The sequence below is a fragment of the Osmerus mordax genome, chromosome 20 (assembly GCF_038355195.1).
Source record: "Osmerus mordax isolate fOsmMor3 chromosome 20, fOsmMor3.pri, whole genome shotgun sequence".
NCBI classification, from domain to species: domain Eukaryota; kingdom Metazoa; phylum Chordata; class Actinopteri; order Osmeriformes; family Osmeridae; genus Osmerus; species Osmerus mordax.
Genome location: NC_090069.1, coordinates 3,657,742 through 3,678,075, shown reverse-complemented (window position 1 = coordinate 3,678,075; position 20,334 = coordinate 3,657,742). Strand labels below are relative to the sequence as shown.

General features: G+C 44.0%; 1 protein-coding gene across 1 annotated transcript; it reads left to right on the top strand.

The window, feature by feature from the left end:
* Window positions 1-2,441: 2,441 nt before the first annotated feature.
* Window positions 2,442-6,526, top strand: LOC136964486 (probable global transcription activator SNF2L2). The gene is made up of 6 exons (XM_067258625.1): window positions 2,442-2,537; window positions 4,142-4,365; window positions 4,617-4,722; window positions 5,207-5,308; window positions 5,837-5,981; window positions 6,200-6,526. The coding sequence occupies exons 1-6, from the start codon at window positions 2,442-2,444 to the stop codon at window positions 6,337-6,339; spliced, it is 813 nt and encodes a 270-aa protein (XP_067114726.1). The 3' UTR covers window positions 6,340-6,526.
* The last annotated feature ends 13,808 nt before the right edge of the window (window positions 6,527-20,334 follow it).

Sequence of the window (20,334 nt, the reverse complement as noted above, 5' to 3'; positions counted from 1 at the left end):
AGCACGGAGGGAATCCTGTCGGAGGATCAGGAAGTGGAAGTGAGTGTGATTTGTCAGTTGTCCCTCATTAGGGAAGGGGCTAATTTAGACACAGCTGTCAATCAGCTCCTTCTGTCTGTGGTTTTTCTATTTCTGCCACCACCCCTCTCCCCCCCTGTCCACATCTCCCCGTGTCGTCTCATTATCCTCCCCTCGCTCTCTCGGAAAGAAATGATTTTCTTTCAAAGACGCGCTCGGAAACTTTCACGGTGACTTCATGAGCTTCCAGCACAAATGAATTTTGTGTCTACTTATGTTAATGTCCTGTTTTATATATATATATATATACAGTTAGGTCCATAAGTATTTGGACATTGACACAATTTTCATCACTTTGGCTCTGTATACCACCACAATGGATTTGAAATGAAACAATCAAGATGTGCTTTAAGTGCAGACTTTCAGCTTTAATTTCAGGGTACTTACATCCAAATCAGGTGAACGGTGTAGGAATTACAACACATTTTATATGTGGCCCCCCCCTTTTTATACAGTATATACAAGTTGTTAGAAGCCTGATTCACGAGAGATCCATGCCGTTAAGTAAGTCTTGTCAGTGGGGTCGTCCATCCGGCTGCTCTCCCTCCCGGAGCGTCTGACAGCTGGATGGACGATAATGGATCCGAGTCTCGTCAGACAAGACCAACCTTTTCACATCCAGAGTGTGTGCTGTGCCCTACTGTGAGCTCAGTTTGGGAGTGCTTGTCATCGTAGGCTGCCAGACTTTAACAGTGCTGAAATTCACTTGTCGAGACACGGTTCTGACGTGCTGTCTTTTCTTTTTTTTTTGGGGGGGGGGGGGGGGGGGGGGTGTTCCACATGGTTCACACACTCCCAGCCAGGAAAACAGAGGAGCTGCATCGAGACTGTTTATCTCAGCTTTGCTATCAAGATGGCTGCTTTATGATATTCTGACCATGAATACATGTGTAGTCTATGTTCACAGTCTGTAGTTTCTGTGATACATTGAAGGGGCCGGATGGCTTTGCAGTCTTTTGATGACATTTGTCTTTTTGCGTCATCACTCTTTTGGCTCTGTGTTGATGCAATGACATTTTAGACAATCGAGTGAGTCTTTGTGCGAATTGAGAAATGCTAGATGGCTGCATCAACTGTAATAGTTATTTTTTCCTGTACGTCCCTTTTGCATGTGTTGTCCATTGTCTATGTGTAAGTAAGTGTGTGTGTGTGTGTCACTCCCTAGCACAGTGATTGGATACAGAGCCATAACTGCCTACGAGGTCCAACATCAAATGTGGCGTTGCTATGGTAACAAGAGGCAGGGGAAATTGTATTTTGAAGTACATGGGAATAAAATGAAATCTCCATCACGCTGGGACCCGCCCAGACGACGTTACTCATTCTGGAATACGGTTTTGATGATAAAATCATGTCCTTGCTATGTGGATTTGATCGTAATCAATATTCTTATCATAAGAACAAGTCAGGCCAATGGTCACATGTTTCATCAGCAGTTGCCATGGAGAGATGACCGTGTAGGGGATTCCAGTAAAAGCAATAGCTTCAGGTGAATGGATTGAATGAGTCGTGTTCGATGCCCCCGGTGATGCTAGCTATACCATTCACATGAAGGGCATGATTCTGACGGCGAGGACAGATCCATGTTTACGTCTGATGTTCTATCCACGGGGTGTGATGTTCTCTCAAGGTTCTCATTGTGGTGCACATCAGCAGGTGAGCTGCAGGTCTGCAGGTAGCCTCCAGTCTGCTGCAGACCAATGGCCAACCACCTGCCGCTTTCCCTAGAGTCTTATGTTTACATTTAATTCCCAACTGTGACATCGTACATAGACGCGTAGGTGGACAGGAATCTAGCCGTCATTTAGTGAGAGTTAGTGAGAATTCTTTCCCAGCCGTATCATTCCCTAACTGATTGTAGCATTTTTTTCTAACAGGCATACATACACACACACACACAGCAATGTATATAACAGGCATGTCCTGATATATATAATCATTTGAACATAAAAGATGTAATTCCAAAAAGCCTTGAGCCATGACATCATTAGCTGAAATCATTTTCACTGAACCATTCTGCCGTCTGAGCAGTTTCACGTGCTGAATGGATTCCTATACGCCGACAGACTCCACACGGATCCACACCCTCAGAAACGCAATGCAAAAATCATTCTGTGAAAAAAGGCTGGACCCGATAACTTGAACGGGAGGGCAGGAAAAAAAAATTGTGTAGCGACAGTCGATATTAAAACATGCAGAGGGAGACAAGCTTGGGGCCTTCCACTGGTGGAAAAGATACTGCAGAGAGCTGCAGTCGGAGATGACTATTACATTAGTATTTTCCCCCAGCCCATTGATTTGTGTATGAAAACATAGCGCTTTTATTCTCCCCCTTCTGGGCTCTGCTTTTGAGTGATCAGCTGATGAAGAGACTTGCAGCCCGCCGCTATGCTGGCTTGCTAATTCTCTCCCCTCCAGCTGCAGCCGATCCTGACATCCAGCCTGCAGATTGCAGTCAGGTAAATATCCTCCTTCCTTCCTTCCTGTCTTTATTCCACAGCATAGGATCCAGCCAGACTACATCGCAGAGGGAGAGAGGGAGAGTGTGTGTGCGTTTGTGTGTGTGTGTGAGTGTGAGAGATGGAGCGAGTGGAAAGTGTGTTCACGTCTGTGAGTGTGCGAGAGAGGGAGAGGGAGAGGGAGTGTGTAGGTGTGTGTTGTAACGGATGAGGGGGTATCATTGCCAGACAAGTCTGGGAAGAGGCAGGCTTGTTTGGAGATGGTACAGGCATGGAGCATCACATACGGCACAGGCACACACACACACACATATACTGTACACGTGAACACACACACTCGCGCTTAGACAGGCAACGTTTTAGGGGTTTTGTCCGTCTTTCCGGATTATTCTCCAGCTCTGTGCTCCGCTGGAGCGGTTGCAGCGCATTAGGGAGACAGTAGTGCCGGTGGTTAAAGCTTCCCTCTCTCTCTCAGGGAATTCTGGGCAACGATCTCCCACCGAATTTCTTTTGTTGTCGTTTCGCTGTCATCGCCGATCTCCCTCAAATCTGTAACTCATGCCTTTTTGCTTGATCGGTGTCTACAGTTGGTGATGGTGCTCAGCAGGTTCTTAGTGTGCGTGTGCATACACTAATGATGGAAATGTGATCATTTTCTTATGAACGTTAATGGCATGAGGCCCTGTTCCTCTGCGTGTTCATTGTGCGAGTTGTGTATATGCGAAACATCAGAGGAACATGAAGTGCCGCATTACAAACCACCCTTCTCTGTGTATTTCGTCGATTATGAAATTGCGTTCTCATACAGTTCTCAACGTGATCTGTGTGTGCATTCACGTGATTATGTATGTGCGATTTCGACATCAATATTCTGTTTAAATTGACCAGGCTGCATTCCTCTCTGCTGAATATGAATCCATTTCCTTCCTCCACCCTTTACCACTGCTGCTGCATGCATAAGTCTAGACTTTAATTGTCTTTGTGTAAAATACAGTGGTTGCACCAGACATTTGCTGCTAGGAGACGAAGGGAAATAACATACATGCCCATGGTCGAAACCAATCTCTCCTCCTCACTATCGCACACAAACACATACCGTTTTCTGGACATGTTAACAGAAAACACAGATTTGGAGATTCAATATTTTTTCTACTCTGGCGTGGCAGAAAGGCAACCCTACGTTTTCTGTTTTCCAAGTAGTACATTCCCCTCACTAATGTCCCTCAGATGGAGGAGGTAATGTATGTTGATTATTGCATAGACATTCTGCGCTCGTGTGTTTACAGTTCTTAAGGGCTTTTGTGGATACAATATTGATGTTGATACAAGAGCCTTCTATAGATTTGTCTTGTTTGACAGTAACAACCAGAGACGAAATTACTGTCAAGCCTGATCGTAGACTTTGTGTAAAGAGTATGGCGAAGAAAATGGCATAAACAAATAGAAATTGTTAGGAATCAAAGTCCATCTTTACCCCCCCTTTGCCACAGGAGTGGTTGTTTTTTGTTGTTGCAGTGATACTGACGCTATTCTTGACCCCTCGGCTTGAAATGGCTCGGATAATTAAAGTAGTCAGTGGGTTACTTTTAAGCCTGTCTCCACAGGCTGAGCGGAACGGGGCCTTGAATGACATGGAGGAGGACATCAGTGCAAAGAAACGGAAAAGCCATCACCACGGAAACAAGACGGCGGAGATTGGCCACGAGGCGGGTGAGAAGGTCAAAAGGAAGCGTGGTCGCCCCCCGGCAGAGAAGCTGCCCCCCAACCCCCCCGAACTGACGAGACAACTCCACACACTGGTCGACATGGTCATCAACTACAAGGACGGGTGAGACTCGAAACTCCCGATTGTTCCTTCGATGTACGATGCTTTGTCGCGGTTTGCGTTAGCTGCTTGTGCACCGTCACCTCAGTCTGTGAGTCAGTCTGTCGCACATGCCTTTGTCAGGGGACAGGCAGAACACAGAACAATTCCCCCAGGGTGGGAATTCCCCTCATTCTAATTCGATGTTAATGAACAACTGTGAATACAGAGATCCTGCTTCTTCCTGTCCCGATTGCTGTGTTGAACGTTTCCAGGTTGGGACGTCAGATCAGTAAAGGCTTCGTTCAGCTGCCGTCTAAGAAAGAGGTCCCCGAGTACTACGAGCTCATCCGCAAGCCTGTGGACTTTAGAAGGATCAGGGTAGGTGGTCTCAACAAACTTAGCAAACCTTGCCTATCGCTGGGGAATGTGCTTAACTCCCATTCCGGTGAAATCCCCGAGACTCCATTATGGTGGCACATGGAGATGATTTTGATGATGACGCAAGGGAAGGGAACGTTTAGGAGCTGTTGTGATTTTAGACTATTTAGTCCAGGGTTGTTTGGAACTACTGACTTACTCCACTACTGGTAAAGTTACTAAGTATGTTTGTGAGGCAGCCAAGACAATCTCTGCCAGCAATTACTTAGATACCAAGTACCAACTGGCAAGCAGGATGGTTCTGGCCTCAGTCCTCTACCAATTGATAGACACAGATGGTCAGGCTGGTATTTGATGTGCCAGCTTTACAAAACCAACCCCATGCTGTCAATCACCGTAAATATCTATATATAATGTAGCATTTCCATAATCATTAATTCAGCACAGACAATAGCTAGTGATTGATGCTGTTCTGAGTTGTCAGGAACGAGTGCGTAACCACAAGTACAGGAGTGTGGGTGACCTGGAGAGAGACATTGTCCTGCTGTGTTTGAACGCCCAGACCTTCAACCTTGAGGGTTCTCAGGTAGATAATACAGACTGCATTACTCTATACAGCCGTTAACACTTGTGTTCTCTTCGGGTCATTCGGACCCATCAGTCATTGTGACCCACCGTCGTATTGGGACAACTTTACCGCATACAAAAACAAAGTGAAGCATTTTCTTTTAACCGGCAGGCTGTCTCAGACCCCCCACATTGCGAAGGTTAAAAGAAAATGCTTTTTATTTGTTTTTGTATTAGGTAAAATTGGTTAAACACAACGTGTTGTGAACCTTTGGTACATGTGACCCGAATGCAGCACGAGGGTTAAATGAAGCCCATCATTATTCAAATTCCACCATTCTGAGTATGTTTTATGTCATTTGAATGCCATTTTTTATTGTCAAGGATGGTATCATGTCTTTATTCCCAATTTCGGTCATGTTTCCGAGCTGTCTATATGCAGTTGAAACTGTAGAAGCCTTGACGTGACAAAGCAAAGTCTGCTCTTGAAAGGGATGAGTTGATTTGCCTGATTTAGCCTGATGTCTTTTGTGTCATATCCTGACAGATATTTGAGGATTCCATTGTTCTCAAGTCCGTTTTCGAAAGCGCAAGACAAAGAATAGTCACTAACGAGGAAGGGGCGGTTGAAGGCACAGCCGTCCGTGAGGATAATGGTGGCGGAGATGCAGATCAATTTGTTTCATCAGCAGGTGAGAGACAGATCATCTCTATTTGCGAAAAGAAAACCGTTTCAAAAGTAGCAAAGATATCAAATGAAATGGCACACTTTTGCCATTTTGGCAAGACTTCTTGAGAATGACCACAGCACAACACAACAAGTGTTTGGCGTGGGCAAGATCACTTTCAGGGTTATAACGTGATTTGGAATTCAAGTCACTTTGCTCATCTCCAGTACTCCATTTTGTAGGGAGAAAGACACCAATGCACAAGAAGAGGGGGCTGAAAATGGAGAATAGTAAAAATGCCACAGCCAAGAGGCTCCACAGTGACGAGGACAGCGAGGAAAACCTTGAGGACAATACCACTAAAGACCAAGGTGGAGCCTGACTGACCCTTTTTCTACTTTATGGCCTTTTTTGTTCTCTCTGTTTGTTCATTGAGGCCTGTTATTTAGTTCACCAATTATGTATTTACCGCTTTGTAAAAGGTTAATGAAATCAACGGAATGGGTCAGGCTATGAAGAGGGCTTTACACTGAAGTTACCATGCTTTTCCTTGAGTTTGTGTAGCCTTAACAAGCATATCTTTGTGCATAAGGCAAGTTATTTTTACCAGGCCTCTAATGCAAACACTGCATATATATTGTATCTATTGCTTCACTAGATCATATTATTCTCTTTATTATTGTTTTTGTATAAGAAAGTAGACCTGTGTCTGAATTGCCTTCATATGTCTTGGAGCATGATGATGTATAGCTTCTGAGACGGACTTCGCTCTCAGAGAGTGGCGCTGGTTGACGACATTGTTCACGTGTTTATGTGTGAGGAATGAGTGCGAATGACTAGGCCTTTGAAATGACATGTACAATGAATACCGATGGATTGTTTTAAATCTAAAAAATGGAGAAAAAAAATGAATATTGTCATAAAAGTTCACCTCTTTATCAGTACTAATAATAACCCTTGCGTTATGCTTTTTGGATTTGTGTGTGACACTAACCAATTGTATTTTTGTCTTGGCAAGTCCCTGTTCGTATGCAGGAACTAGAACAAACCACACCAGGGGCCTGCTTTTTGCAAAGTAAAAAGTGAATTCTTATGGCTCTGCACCATCAAAAGAGTCTCGCGAGTGACTTATATAAATGTTGTCATTTTCTTGTTTATATAGTGTCAAGCCAAGACATGTTTCTTCCCTGTCTACTGTATCTTTAAAAGGCATCGGCAGAATATTAGCAGAATATTTGAGCAAGTTTCTGAAATATTAATTCAGTGTCATGAGAGAGACAGACTGCAGAGTATCTAGCCAGCGGCAACACATTCTGTAACCCGGGGGCAGGGGTATATTGATGTTTCAGAGTAAAGTAAACAAAGCAGACACTGTATGAAAGATCTGAATGTTTGTAACAAAATGCATTGTCAAATAGTTGGGGATGCAGTCAAACAGCTTCTTGTATGTACCTGGTGCAGCATCTTGGCAGGACACTTAACAATGCAGAATGGAACATTGCCTGTGTGGTTAAACAGAGAATCTTTAATATGTATTTATCTTGTGAAACGTGAAATTCGAATAAAGTACATTTATATGAACCCTTACTGTTGCTCTGTGAACGCCTCAGGAATGGTAACCAAGAAATAGATCTTGGGGGATATGCTGCTCCTGCCAGGTTCCTGCAGGAGAGTCTGGGTGAACGCCAAATAAGGGGGGGATGAGAACTGAGAGGAATGTGTTTGGTCACTGAAAGTTAGCTCATCGCAAGTCTGAAAGCGTGGTTCATTTTTAGAGCAGGGCAGCCAAGCTGAGTTATCATTGACAGTCATCCCTGACAAACGTCGCTTATTTCAGATCCAGTTTTGCAGAGAAGGGTCTAGTCTACATGGCAGTATACTTGATAAAGGTCCAGCATGTTCAAAATGGTGCAACTCGCATTCTCACACTTGCGTCACCCTGGCAACACATCACACCTTGATCAATGATGTTGGCTTCAGATGCCCCGGCAGCTCCTGGTAGCTCCTCCTCTGCTTTCACGTGTCTCTCCAACTGACAGCCCAACCGACTGTTAAGGCTTCGCCAGAGGTGCTGAGAAATGCCCCCTTTGACACTTCTAAGAAACATGTTAAAACATGTTTATTCAGGTGTACCTGATCTAGCATGATCTGAGCATGTGCGATCCGCGTTCTACTGTGGCCCCTGGTTTTTATTATGTGATCTGATTTTCGCTCCTTACTTTAATTTTGTTCAATTGCATCTCATGACCTACTTTTACAGTGCTCCTGTGCTTTCTGCTCTATGGCCTTTGACTGTAGCGCTTTGGGTTGTGGAAAGAGGGGTGTAAATAAAATTCCTTATCATCATTCTTAGTTCACTTAAAAGTTGGCCAAAAGGAAGGTGGATAGTCAGACCTAAACTGATGGACCTAAATGTAGGCCGCTTCGGTAGCTCTCACGATCCTCTTCACTTGAAAGTATTCATCAGCATCCGCCAGACTCATCCTTGAGCTCACTCCTCTGTTGTTTCACCAATAGGTGGTGCAAGTGAACCGTTCTGTGTTAATGGGCAGCCATGGTGGCCAGATAGAGTCACAGCTTGGAAAGAAATGGAGAAACCACTGCACCTCTTTCTTTCCTTTCCAAAAAACGTTGAGAAGGAACATTTTGAGGGAGGACCAGAAGGCTTCCATTTACGAAGCCACTGCAAGGTCAAGATTTCTGTTCCTCACTCAAAACTTTCCTTATCTAATTATTTGGAAAGGAAAGAGAAAGGTGCAGTGGTCCCTGAACGTTTCCCAGAGCTTAATGTGTAAATTCTCCTTTCTTTCAATTCACTGATCCATCAAGGCACCTTCTGGTGTTTCCACATGATTGAATTTGCAGTTTTTGCCTCAGACGTCAACAAACGGGAAAGGTACTATTAAATTTAACAGCACTCCAATCCCAGAAGGACTGTTGCTTTTGATGAGCGTTACAATCGCACAGGAGTTCATCTCTGGCTCACAGCTTGGATTAGATGGTGTCTCGCGAAAGTATTTGCAGAACGGCATCCTGTCATCACACTGATACTCAGGCTGTTCAGAATCTACTGTACAAATATTTCCCCAGTACTCCGGGAGGGCTGAGAACAGCATCACATCTGCAGTGTGGTATTATTCCTTAACATCTGCCATCTAGACAAAGGCTAGATGCCATTAACGTTCTATACAATTGCACCAAACACCATGTGAAATAAGCCGAGCCTTTTGTTACGTGTTGAAGCTAGGACTGAATGCCCTACGCGCAGGCCTACAAAGGCTCATCTACAGTTGAAAAATAGGCCTACTTCAACACAGAAATGGCTGCTCCTCCTTCGCAAGTGCCATCTATGATAAGTTTAGCATACGGTCACAGCCCCTTTTGCTTCCCAGATCAGAGGATTATAGGAATAAGACCATGCTAATTGTACAGCTGTTGTTCCTGACCAAACTAGGGCAAGATTTATGCTCTGAAGATGTACAGAACGCATCGCTCTGTGTTGTTCATTAAAATGCAGTCAACCCTACAGAGAAAATGACGTTCATCTCAAAGCTATAGAGGGGTATAGCCACAGGATCAGTGAACATTAATTAAATCTTTTTTCTTTTGTAATTGTGAACAGTAATCCGGAGGTACAATATACAGTATGTCTTCAGCATTCACTGCTTGGCTTGATTTCACAATAGTTTTTAATTGGAAGGCCCTTAATTTGCTTTCATCTAAGTTTCACCCTTTTACAGTATGAAATTGTGCACAGCACAGCACATTTCAGAAGTTTGACTTCTCATCATCTTACACTCAATCTCGGTACTCATTTCATGACTCCCCCTAAGATGGGGGTCCACCATCCGTCAGGGTTTTTCTGAACTGTGGTGCAATCAAATTCATATCGGAAACAGAAATGTCATTTGACAATCCCAAATCTAGCCTGAAACTCCTCATCCTATGTCTGAAATGGAAATGGAAATGTAGTCGGTCTACACTGAAAAGTTGAGATGAAATCCTGGACACCTTTTTCCAGCAATCCAACACTTATTTACATTACATTACATTTACATTTAGTCATTTAGCAGACGCTCTTATCCAGAGCGACTTACAGTAAGTACAGGGACATTCCCCCCGAAGCAAGTAGGGTGAAGTGCCTTGCCCAACGACACAACGTCATTTTGCACAGCCAGAATCAAACTGGCAACCTTCAGATTACTAGCCCGACTCCCTCACCGCTCAGCCATCTGACTCCCCCATTTCCTTACACACACACACACACAAACACACACACTTTGAAGGTGGTATTCCAGCTCCCACTGGGCTTCCCCTCCTTGCAGTACTTCCAGTAGAGGGATGCAGGTGCACATCTGTTCCCTCTATGACATGTGGTCTCCCTTGGAGACAGTATGTCAGGGACAGGCTACCCAAAACACTGGTGGGGGAAGCAGACTTGTGTGTTATCTACCCTATTCCACTGTTTGTTGTCTTTGTAGTTTATTTGTAGTGTTTACGAATAGTGGAAGAGAGTGTTGTATGACTGTGGTCACAAATAAACAGGAATATCAATAACATGAGTGGTCATTTGTTTATAGTTTATTTAGTTTTTTTAATGTATTTATCTGTTGTTGGAATCATTAGTGGATGCGTCCTCTAATGAGAAGACTTGCCGACTAGTACAGTACAACCCTTAGTATCGTTTTATATATTTGTATATTATACGTTGATGTATTCTATCATTTTGTTCTGGGTCTTTCTGAAGGGATCTGCTGTTGACTCTGTCCATGGCTGGGTTCGTGGTCCAAGAGTGATGAGAATCAAGAATGTTGTATTAAACCAGCAGTGACAGATGTTGGAGAGGCGGGAACACATTCATCAAACGTGTCTTGATGACCCCCGTTGTAGATGAAACCCAGGACTGTCATGAATGTATCATCCAGTGTACAGCGTTTCCATAGTAATAACACCTTTTTCTAACTGTCATTTCCCATTTGATTTATTCAACACTTGCTTGCGTTTCTCATTGTCGTTGCTATGTTTTGATTACTCAAGCGTCATGTTTCCATTTCCAAGGGCACTCTTTTGTCTTTTAATGCATATAGTAGATAGCTTGCTTCTATTTACCATATTTTACAATACATACAGTACTATAGTACTGTATGCCCTTCAAGAATAAACACAGTTTCTACCTAAGAGAGTTCAGAGATACTGTTGGAAGGTGAATTGATTCATATCTACTCATGGTCACATATGAACTATTGTACTGCTTCTTCCATGGAAGAAAGCGTTGATCATGGGGATGGGGGCACAGACATAAGACTGAGAGAATACATAGAGCATTGATGTTGTTGCTGAAGACCCGAGTACATGAGAAAGAGATGGAAGGTTTCTAAAAACAGCCTACATACATAAATGTGGTTTCCTCACATTTTGCAGCTTGAATAGATCTATGCAGAGAGGACATTATACAGATTCGTTATGTTTTCAATTTTGTTCTTAGTTTTTTTCTTTGCATTAATGCAACAAACACGCAACCAATAGATTGCATTTCCAAATGTTCTTGGCCTGAGGAATATTCTATGTCGTGATATGGGATTCATTTGATATATTTCCATTCATACCACTGTATGACCATGTAGACCATTAACATGTAGGTAGATGCTACCGCAAGCTTAACAGCATTTTCACATTTCCTCTTGAAACGTTAGCTAATCTGAACTCTGAAGGAGCCCAGGGAAGACACATGCCCTTTGTACAATTCAATCAGATTAGCCCTCAGTGGAGAAGAAGGAAGAGAGAGATAGGGCGGGAGGAAGGGAGATGGAGAACACGCGGAGAGCATGGAGGGGTGTGGGGATGAGAGAGATCCAGGCATCAGAGAGGCGGCCCCCATCACAACTCTAAATGAAGGGACTAATGAACCAATAACGTTGGAGCAGCCCGGAGAGTTAGGGTTGTGTGACAATGCTGCCGATGGATCTATTCAATGGGTTGAAGATAAAACACTTTCACAAAATCCACAAATAAACCATCTGCTCTATTACCGTGTCTACGGAGATGGGTTTGGTGTTGTGCCAAATCTGAAAAATGAATTTAAGTATTAACGGGTCGGTTTTACTTAAGGAAGGTGCACGACTGTCTTCGGTTGGATTTTCCGTGTTGTTTTCTCTCTCGTTTGGTGTCCGATAATTGATTTCAGTGTGATAGAGAGGGATCGAGAGAGACTGGACTGCATGGTGTGGAGGCGGCGGAGATGCAGAGAGGAAATGGGGAGAGATAGGAGGGCGAACAAGTGAGGGATGGCAATGTCACACAGGCTGCTTTTCACACTCCAATGCAATAAATTGTGCTCTTCGCATGTGTCAAAGTATGAACATTTATTACTCCGTAATCCCACTGTGACTGGTCCTCTGGTATTTTTGGGTCATGTCTCCTTTGAAATATATTATATCTTCTGGCCTATTCATTTATGAGCCCATTAAACAAATATTTGGAGCATCTAGAAGTGTGTTGTCCAGTGGCGAAAATCTGCTATCAATTTTGGGGGGGACAATTATATGACATTATCTCAAGAGCAATTCCTGAGGGGGACACCAAAATGACTGCTGTAACACATACCCTACATTGTAATAAGGTAAATGTATATTATTAATATTATTTAAATGTCCTTATGTTTACAGTGATTTATTGGGGGGGACAAATTTTTCCCAGGATGGGGGGGTCGTGTCCCCCCTGTCCCCCCGGGATTTCCGCCTATGGTGTTGTCTGTTGCAGTGTCCTTGTGTCGGTGCTCAAAACACTGCTACAGACCCTAGCTGTAGGCTGGAGAGACTGGAGTGAGTCTGGGATAAGACTGAGGTACTTTTTATGAATACAGAGTTTTCCTTTTCTTTTGTTTCCTTTTCATCTCTGTGTCTCCGTTTGGATCTCAGCCCCGGTGTGTCTCTCTTCATAATCATGACTTGCTCTCATGTCTCTCGTGTCTCTTGCCCTCAGTTTTTGCCCAAAAAACGGGAGAATTTAAGGTGGCTGCCGCGTACATAAAGCGGGTAGGAGCGACTCTCTAACCCGATGTCAGCGTACTAACTGAAGTCCTCAAATGTTTACATAATGTGCTGTAGCTAGTGGATGTTATCATCCTCACAGTGTATGCACTTATCCCTTGATAGCAAGCACACACTTCTAGGCAAGACTTAACGAGCCGAGATGCAACTGATGCATAACAGTGTACATCTCAACCATCAACAACCATGTTGATCTTTACTAGCAGTCACTTGGAGATAGGAAAGTATGAAAGCATTGAGAGCAAAGACAGTCCCAAGGATTTGTCCTCTGGCCCTAGAACACTTCCAAGAAAATCATTTGCCATGCACTTTCTACCTTGTACATTATTGAGTGTTTATCTTGTGTTCCGAGAACCACAGCTACGAAGCATCGAACATACATTTAGATATTTCAAACAAAGTCTGTCTCTTTCTGTTTTTCAAGACACCTCTCCAAAAGATGCCAACGGTGGCAATAATGATAAGCTACACAGTCATCTTTGTTTAAGAGATGCTGCAGTTGAGAGCCTATCCAGTAGGAGAGTAAAGACTACAAGCATGGCTCTCATCCCCAGATCCTTCTCGATCCCGTATGTGTCAAGGCCGAGTTTAATTGCATGAGCAGCCTTCCTTCTTATCCACTTAATCTAGAAAGTGCAGTTTCTTGGAAACAAAATCCCAATTACTTGAAACCCACAGCAGGGTGGAGAAATAACGAACCCATGGGGGTAGAAACCCTACATTCTTCACATAGGCATGCTTATCTGCATGGACAGCATTGGGAGATCAGTCTAGCTGCGAATTTGTGAATCTACATTTAACCCTTTCAACATGTAATTGCTCTTGACTGAATGGAAGACAATTTGGGTAAAACATTTTTGTATCCACTCGACGGATTCACAGAATCACACCTCGCAAACATTGGTTCCTTTTGTTTATGTTCTTTGCTGCAAAAGAACTTGAAAGAGATTCGTGTCTGCCTAATTAGAAGTGACTGAAGTCCTTAACAAACGAAGAGAGGCTTTGCCCAGCTGGCAGCAGGGGATGGAATTGATCTGCATTCCTGCATATTTCATGTTGCTGTAAATGTCAGTGCGAACATCTTTCCAGTAATGAGGACACCTTCATCATGGGGTGACAACGATTGATGACATGCAATGCACCAAAGCCGTAGCCATGGAGTCAACATTGGGGGGGACGAAATCTGCTGGGGAGTCTGAGGGTCCCCCCCTGAAAACTTTTTACGTTTAGTTATGAACATGAATAAATTGCCTGTCGTAGCGTAGCACATTTATTTATAATTTATATTTTTATATCAATATATTGGGGGGGGACATTTTGACCAGATTTGAATATTGGAGGTGGATGTGTCCCCCCCCATATATATTATGATTACGGCCCTGCAATGCGCTGCACATGTTTGATGTGTTCAAGTAGGAATTATGAAGTCCAGTTGATGACGATTTAACGCCGCCCTCGTTAACATTGTGGAGACTTCTACAAGAGTTGTTTTTGTTTTCGAAGCTCGAAGCAGTCCTACCTGCATTCTAATACGTTAGAAGTAGTTGGGATGTCCCGTCTGTTCTGTTGTTATTTTTCGTATTGCAAATGTTGAAAAGTAACGCAGAGCATCAGTGGAAGACAGTAATATTTGTGTCATTTTATCATGTCCTTTCCCAACTGCGCAATTTCCCCAAGTAGCTAAATAAAACAATGATCTTATCCATCCTTTCATACAGGTACACTCTTGCACTTTTGAGGTTCATGTTATTTAATTATAATTTGTTTATCTACATGCTCTTATGGTTCTTCCCATTGGCACTTATTTGCTTTTCACAATGTATGCTTCATGTTTTGGCTACCCGCAATGTTGGGGCTATCTCGTCGTTTATGATCAGGGACCTATGCACTTTTGTAAAGTTCTCTCTTGGAAGTCGCTTTGGATAAAAGCGTCTGCTAAATGAATACATGTAAATGTAAATCCATCCATCTCAAAGCCATCTTTTCAGTGATCCAACACCAGTTTCCTACCCCCATGTGACCCATACCCAGTACCATTAGTACACTGCATTGAAAATATGCCTCCCCAACACTGAGTGAATCAGTGTCCTCTTCAGTGAACACGTAGGAGTACCTATTCAACCTGCTTAGTGTTTGATCATCTTCTAAAGATGACCCAGTAACTTCATAGTGCTGCCTGGGAATATCCTTTCATTTTTTATTCAACAGGGTCAAAGATTGCCCCCACGACTGCACATGTTAAGTAAGTTTTACTGGAAGGAATAATATTAATGACTGAATGAATATAGTCATGAGCGTGTAACCAGCCAGGAGAGTCCAAGGATGGTGGATGAGTCCTGGGGCCTCAGTCAGTTTTCTCAAACCTCCGAAGATGCTTTTGAGGTGCCCGGATAACGGAAAGTAAAGCTCTGTAGGCAAGGAGAGCAGGGGAGGGCAGGGGAGGGGGTGGATAGCGAGAACTGAAAGACAAGACTGACAGGTAGATCACAGGGGTATTTATATGGTCCTCAGTTGAGTGGTGTCAGGTGTATGTTGTAATTAGCAGGTGGCTAATCATGCGTTGTGTGACACGACACACAGTTAACAGTGGATAGTTACGTCTCCTCCTGAACCTCATTTATACCAAACTCTGTGAACCTCATTTCTATATCTGACTTAATGAACCTCAATTATATCTAACGCCATGAATCTCAATAACGTCACTTTTTCAGAATCTGAACTACAGGGTATAAAAATCTAAGAACCTTGGTCATAAATCAAAATGTCTGACAAGCCTAAGACATCTTTACACAGTTTACGTACCCGCATATTGAACCTTGGAAGGTAAGTGATAATGGTAGTAGTTATTGCTGCTTTGAATGAATGTGCAAACATAACATCATTTACTTAGTATTGGTTCAGAAGTGCATACGGATATCATGCATTTTTTGCCACACTGTACCATTCCCAGATCTTCATACTGTTGCATACTTCCATAAAATTTCACAATAAATGTATTTTAAGCTACTGCAAAAGGTATCATCACCTTTCGGTCTGTATCTTTTACCATTACCATTCCAGAAAAGGGAATCCCTCACTGAATTGGTCCTCACAAGGATTTTTTCACTTTTCTTTTAGTGGAGTTCAGGTTGGTTATTAGTTCTGATCTGTTGGTCACTTTAAAGCCTTGTGACATTGCCTGTTGAAAGGGGTTATACGTTACATTTGATTTGATCTCCTCTCAACCAGGGTGATCCCTATGACCCCTACCTTGTTATTCTGCTGACCCCGAACACCCATGTGGGAGTAAGGTGGCTGAGCGGTTAGGGGATTTGACTAGTAATCTGAAGGTTGCCAGTTCGATTCCCGGCCGTGTCGAATGATGTTGTTTCCTTGGGCAAGGCACTTCACCCTACTTGCCTCGGGGGGAATGTCCCTGCACTTACTGTAAGTCGCTCTGGATAAGAGCGTCTACTAAATGTAAATGGCCCCTACCTTGTTATTTTGCTGACCCCGAACACCCATTCAACCTGACAAAGACAATCTACTCTTATAAATAGGAAACTCACATGAGAACATACTAAGTAGTATCCAATGACAAGTTAAATTGGTTAGTGAAAGTGAATTAGTGATTAGTAAATAATGTCAGTACACAGGAAATCCCAATTTCCTCCACACTGCTCAAAGCAGGGAGTTTTCCCCCTTAGATCCTACCGCCATTATGCTTTCTTCTGCTCTCCCTGGAGAGCAGAAAAGGAGGAATCCTGGAAGGCATACCAGCCATTCTCCACTGATCTGTCCCCAGACAGTTAACAAACTGGTGCACAGAAAATCTGAACAGATTCTTGTGGCGGCAAAAACTGTCACACTGAACGTAATGAGTCACCTCTGCCCTGTCAGGAAAACCGTAATGGAGGGTATAGTCTGAGAGGTGTTTGAAAGAAGGAGGTTGTGGGAGAGTTTGGAATCTCAGCCGAAAGGTGACGACCTTCTTCCGTGCTCACAGAAGACGGTAGTTAGGCAGGAGAACAACGTGTGTGTTTACCTGGGCTCAGGTGGCTGAGCGGTTAGGGAGTCGGGCTATTAATCAGTAGGTTGCCGGTTCGATTCCCGGGCTGTGCAAAATGACGTTGTGTCCTTGGGCAAGGCACTTCACCCTACTTGCCTCTGGGAGAATGTCCCTGTACTTACTGTAAGTCGCTCTAGATAAGAGCGTCTGCTAAATGTAAATGTAACCTTTCGATGGGTTCCAACAGGCAATCTCATCTCTCATGCCCAGTACATCATAAAACCACAACATCTATTACCATCTTAGGGTACTTTGGTGGCAAAACCTGCACGAGAGATCATTTAAATGTGTGTGTACATAACGTGCGTGTCCCTACTGTACATGAGTGTGTGTGTGCACGTGTGAGAAAGGGAGCAAAGCAGCATATGTACACGACAGTGTCCACAGGGTGTCTACTTTTGCCATTAGGATTACTTATTCACCGACAACAGCTCAACTGTTGCTAAGGGACCTCTAACAGAAAGCTAATTAGGCAATTGTTGAGAACAATGGATTCTGTTCCAATCAAATCCCTTTTGTGACAGTGTTCACGTTAAACACTCCCTCAATGCTTGATCATTTGATAGATTGTGTCTTGGGTGTAAATGAAAGGTAAAAGATTGTGTAGGCTGTGAAGGTGTCCTGTGTGATTTCACGCCCTGTAATGTCATATTCATCATTCACCTCAGTCCCACTGCCTCACAGTGCTTAAGGTCCTTGAAGGGAGATATTTTACCTTGCTGCTCACACTTACATTACACTCTGTTGACACACAGGACGTGAGCGTGGAAGCTGAATGAGTAACCATGGCTCTGTCCATTGCAATAATGTTTTTGAATGCCCTTGAAGAACACAGAACATTGTCTTCCTTGTGATTGGCCCGCTGTCCTTCTGAAAGAACGCAGACATGCATGTGGTTCCCGTGGTGATAAACATCACAAACGTCACACATGATGGAACCTATTAGCATAGGTCTTCTGATCTGGTCTTCAGGGACTAATGAGGTTGAACCGCTCTGACTGTATCTGCTCCGGGCCCTTTCCTCGTGTTCACCACCTGTAAGCCATGTATTTGTCTTTTAGAAAGATGTGAGTTCCATCGTGTCAGTTACTTTGACTTGTCTGTGGTGGTCTAAATAAATGATCACGTTGAATCTGGTGGGAGTCAGGTGGCTGAGCGGTTAGGGAATCGGGCTAGTAATCAGAAGGTTGCTGGTTCGATTACCCGGCCGGGTAAAATGATGGTGTGTCCTTGGGCAAGGCACTTCACGCTACTTACCTCGGGGGTATGTCCCTGTACTTACTGTAAGTCGCTCTGGATAAGAGCGTCTGCTAAATGACTAAATGAATCTAAGCCTTGTTACTCTTGACAGGGCAGATTTGTGGAGATCTAACAGTTCTAACTGTCACCAGTCTGGGTGTGTAGGTACAGCACTGCCGAATGCCCTTGGTTGTTCACACCAAGCTTTTACAACCACACCTCTGCGGGCCACAAATTGCAGCTCATTTGGTTTCACTGCAAATTAATACCACAGGCGTTGTCGGGGATGTTTGTGGGAACAGCAGCAGCAAGCATTACTGTTCCAATGATGCCGTTTCCGTGATCTCAAAGTAAGTCAATGAATGTATGAATTAAGCAGGTATACACTCTGTCATCTCGCTTAAGGCTGTGCACGTTTGTGGAGTGGGGAGAGGAGATGGCTTGTGCATTTTTAAAACAGAGCCCTTGCTTGTTGAGAAGGAGACTGATTTGTCATGCACGCCACGTGTTCTCCCATGTAGGCCACATGACGGAGGCACATGCCTGGGCTCGTTGTCTTCTGCTGTCCCTTAGAGTGAACCTCACAGACTTGCTCTTTTTCTCGTCTCCCCCTCTCCGTCTGACCATTCGGTGGGAGCCACAAACCTTTCGTTCTGTGTGTGTGTGTGTGTGTGTGTGTGTGTGGGTGTGTGTGTGTGTGTGTGTGTGTGTGTGTGTGTGTGTGTGTGTGTGGGGGGGGGGGGGGGGGAATCCCCAAATATTTACTCGTCGTTTCAGGAGGGGGGGGTTTCCCCATGAATATTTTCGGCCTTAATTCGTGGACACAGTTGGAAAGAGGGAAGGGAAGACATGGAGAAATGGCTCGGGTTGGGATTAAACCCAGGGCCGTGCGTTAACGCCTTACCCTCTAAGCCACCGGGGCAGGCCCTTGGCGTCAGCTTTCTCGCAGCTTGATACAGCGCAAGCAGAGCGACGTGTTGAGGTGACAGAATCTCAGGGAGGCTTAGCTTTCTCACCCGCAACGTACGACTACAGTATCACATCCCCTGGCAAGAGAGATATCAACTGGGAGCTTGTTCGTCATTCTACAGATTGGAGCGTTCTAACGGATAGAACCTGCACAATCTAAATACATTATAAACAACCGTGTCGAAAATAATAGTAAGTCTGTGTTTGTGTGGATTGACTGTAGTTTATTTACCGAGCGGTTTGGAACGCAGCTAGATCTGAGAGCTCCTGACAAACCCTCATGTCACACGACAAGATTCCCCCCTCCTCATCCTGTCGAAGACACAATTTCCTCCACTTCCTATCAGAGTTGAACCGGAGATACTGCCACAATAACTTCAAGGTGTAGCTCATTTCATTTCTACACTCTGTTTGGTATGAAAAGGTCAAGTAATAAATGAAAACCAATATGACATGAACGAAGAAGAGAAAACGTAACATTTTAATTTGTTTTCCTGCTCTTTTGTTCTTGTCCATGGCCAGCTTCCTCTTCGCGCCAGGGTTACGACCTTTGCTCCGTTTATAAAGTGCAGATGCAGATGCTTGCTGAGCGTCCCACGTCCTGTTACTGTTCATGCACAAGGTGTGGGGGCGAGGAGCGCGAGAGAGAGAGAGAGAGAGAGAGAGAGAGAGAGAGAGAGAGAGAGAGAGAGAGAGAGAGAGAGAGAGAGAGAGAGAGAGAGAGAGAGAGAGAGAGAGAGAGAGAGAGACACAACGTGAGTGCAGGCTTGCTCGATGCTCTGTGAAACCGACAAGGGATAGAAGACAAAAGTCAATTAGACCGTCAAGTGGAACCCGCCAGGGAATCAACAGAGAGAGACTGTTGAGTCGATTAAACACAAGGGTGCAGTATGAGAAGCATCCAGCTCCAAAACATTTCTCAAAGCGCTGGAGAAATCAAGACACTGTTAGAAGACCCCACTCCCTCTCTATGTCACAGTGGCAGCACCAGATATTTGAAAAGAGATGTAAAACAAAACATCGTCCATTCAATTGGGCTGCTGTGTTTAGAGATGAGGAAAGGCAAAGTAAA